This window comes from Protobothrops mucrosquamatus, unplaced genomic scaffold, assembly GCF_001527695.2.
Source record: "Protobothrops mucrosquamatus isolate PMUCROS unplaced genomic scaffold, P.Mucros_1.0 scaffold3199, whole genome shotgun sequence".
Classification (NCBI taxonomy): Eukaryota; Metazoa; Chordata; class Lepidosauria; order Squamata; family Viperidae; genus Protobothrops; species Protobothrops mucrosquamatus.
The window spans coordinates 6,299-7,839 of NW_015389197.1; the positions used below are offsets into that span (position 1 = coordinate 6,299).

Genomic DNA, 1,541 nt, shown 5'->3' on the forward strand with positions numbered 1-1,541 from the left:
TATGGCTAAGGCGGGACTAGAACTCACCGTCTCCTGGTGATGGGCCCAAAGTCACCCAGCCGGCTTTTATGGCTAAGGCACAACTCTACCACCTAACTGCGGTTACAACTAACCCGGTTTACACGCCATGAAAATGGGCGACGTTGCATCTTTAACTGACCCCCTTGAAGGCATCTGCTGGTTCCTGTGAAAAGGATGACCCCAGCCTCTCCGGTCTGGTGCCCAGACGGCTCTCTTGGCACTCTTCCAAGCATGTCAGAGACCGAATGGGAGCCGAGTGCGAAAATCAGCACCCAGGAATGTCCGTTTGTAACAGAGATCCGGACATCTGCAAGGGACGAAAAACTCACGTTCACAGCGTGAAGAACTGGGATAAAGATCAACATGTGGCCTCTGATCTCCTTCAGATCACGCCAGCTTCTTCCTCTGAGGCCCTCCCACCATCGGTGGTCAATGAGGGCAGGCAACCAAGCGGAGAAGGCCCGGCTGTCCACGGGGGCCAAGGGTCAGGCGTGGCCTTTAAAGGACCGGCGTTCAGCCAAGGAACAGCGGCAGGCTCTTCAAGACGTCTCTTGGCCACCATGAGCTTCTTTGTCCGGCCTTGGGTCAAAAGGGACGCTCTGGATGTGGTGCGGCTGGTTAGGGTGAGAAGATGGGATGGTGGGGAGCTGGGAAGGGCAAAAGAGGGGGGTCTCAAGGGTCCAGGAGGAAGGTGGTGGTGACGGTGGGGTTGGGGATCCACCACAACTTGGTTGTGGATTGATTCATGATGTGCCATGAATTCAGTGTGGGCATCTAAAGGGGCTTTCTCCACCTTGAAGACTTGAAGACGGGTGGACTTCAACTCCCAGAATTCCCCAACCAGCCATTCTCAGAAGTCCACCCACTTCAAAGTCTCCAAGCTTGAAAAACACGGACCGACTTGGATGTTCTTCGGGAAGATCTCTCTCCAGCATGGTCCTTCGGGTCTTCTAATGGTGTCTCCCTCACCACTACGCCTCAGTCCATCCCCCTTCCTGCTGGTTGTCCTCTCCTTCGCTTCCCTTCCACTTTTCCCACCGTGACGGACTTCTCCAGAGGTTGGATGGCTTGCCTCAAGAGATATTGGTTGATTGATGGTGACCATCAAGGCAGCGTCGATTCTTAACAACCTCCTAGAAATTCTCATGAAGATCTATCCCAAGCCTGGTCCTTCAGCTCTTCCAAGGTGCCCCCATCGCCACTGGGACTTGAGTTCCTCCACCTTGCTGCTGCTCCTCCTCTTCTTCTCTTCCCTTCCACCTTCCACCTTCCTCTCTTCCCTTCCACCTTCCCTTCCACCTTCCATTTTCTTCTCTTCCCTTCCACCTTCCCCCTTCTTCTCTTCCCTTCCACTTTCCCTTCCACCTTCTCTTCCCTTCCATCTTCCATTTCTTCTCTTCCATCTTCCCTTCCACCTTCTTCTCTGCCCTTCCACCTTCCCTTCCACCTTCCCTTCTCTTCCCCTTCCACCTCTTCCCTTCCACCTTCCACTTTCTTCTCTTCCCTTCCACCTTCCACCT

The 1,541-nt window shown here is 54.1% G+C and overlaps 1 protein-coding gene across 1 annotated transcript in view; it reads left to right on the plus strand.

Moving 5' to 3' along the window:
- The first annotated feature begins 581 nt into the window (after positions 1-581).
- The window catches only part of LOC114923375 (diamine acetyltransferase 2-like), a 7,242-nt gene continuing 6,282 nt past the window's right edge, over positions 582-1,541 (plus strand). The window contains exon 1 of the mRNA XM_029286259.1: positions 582-644. Within this exon, the coding sequence (XP_029142092.1) occupies positions 582-644 (63 nt within the window). The remainder of the gene's footprint in view (positions 645-1,541) is intronic.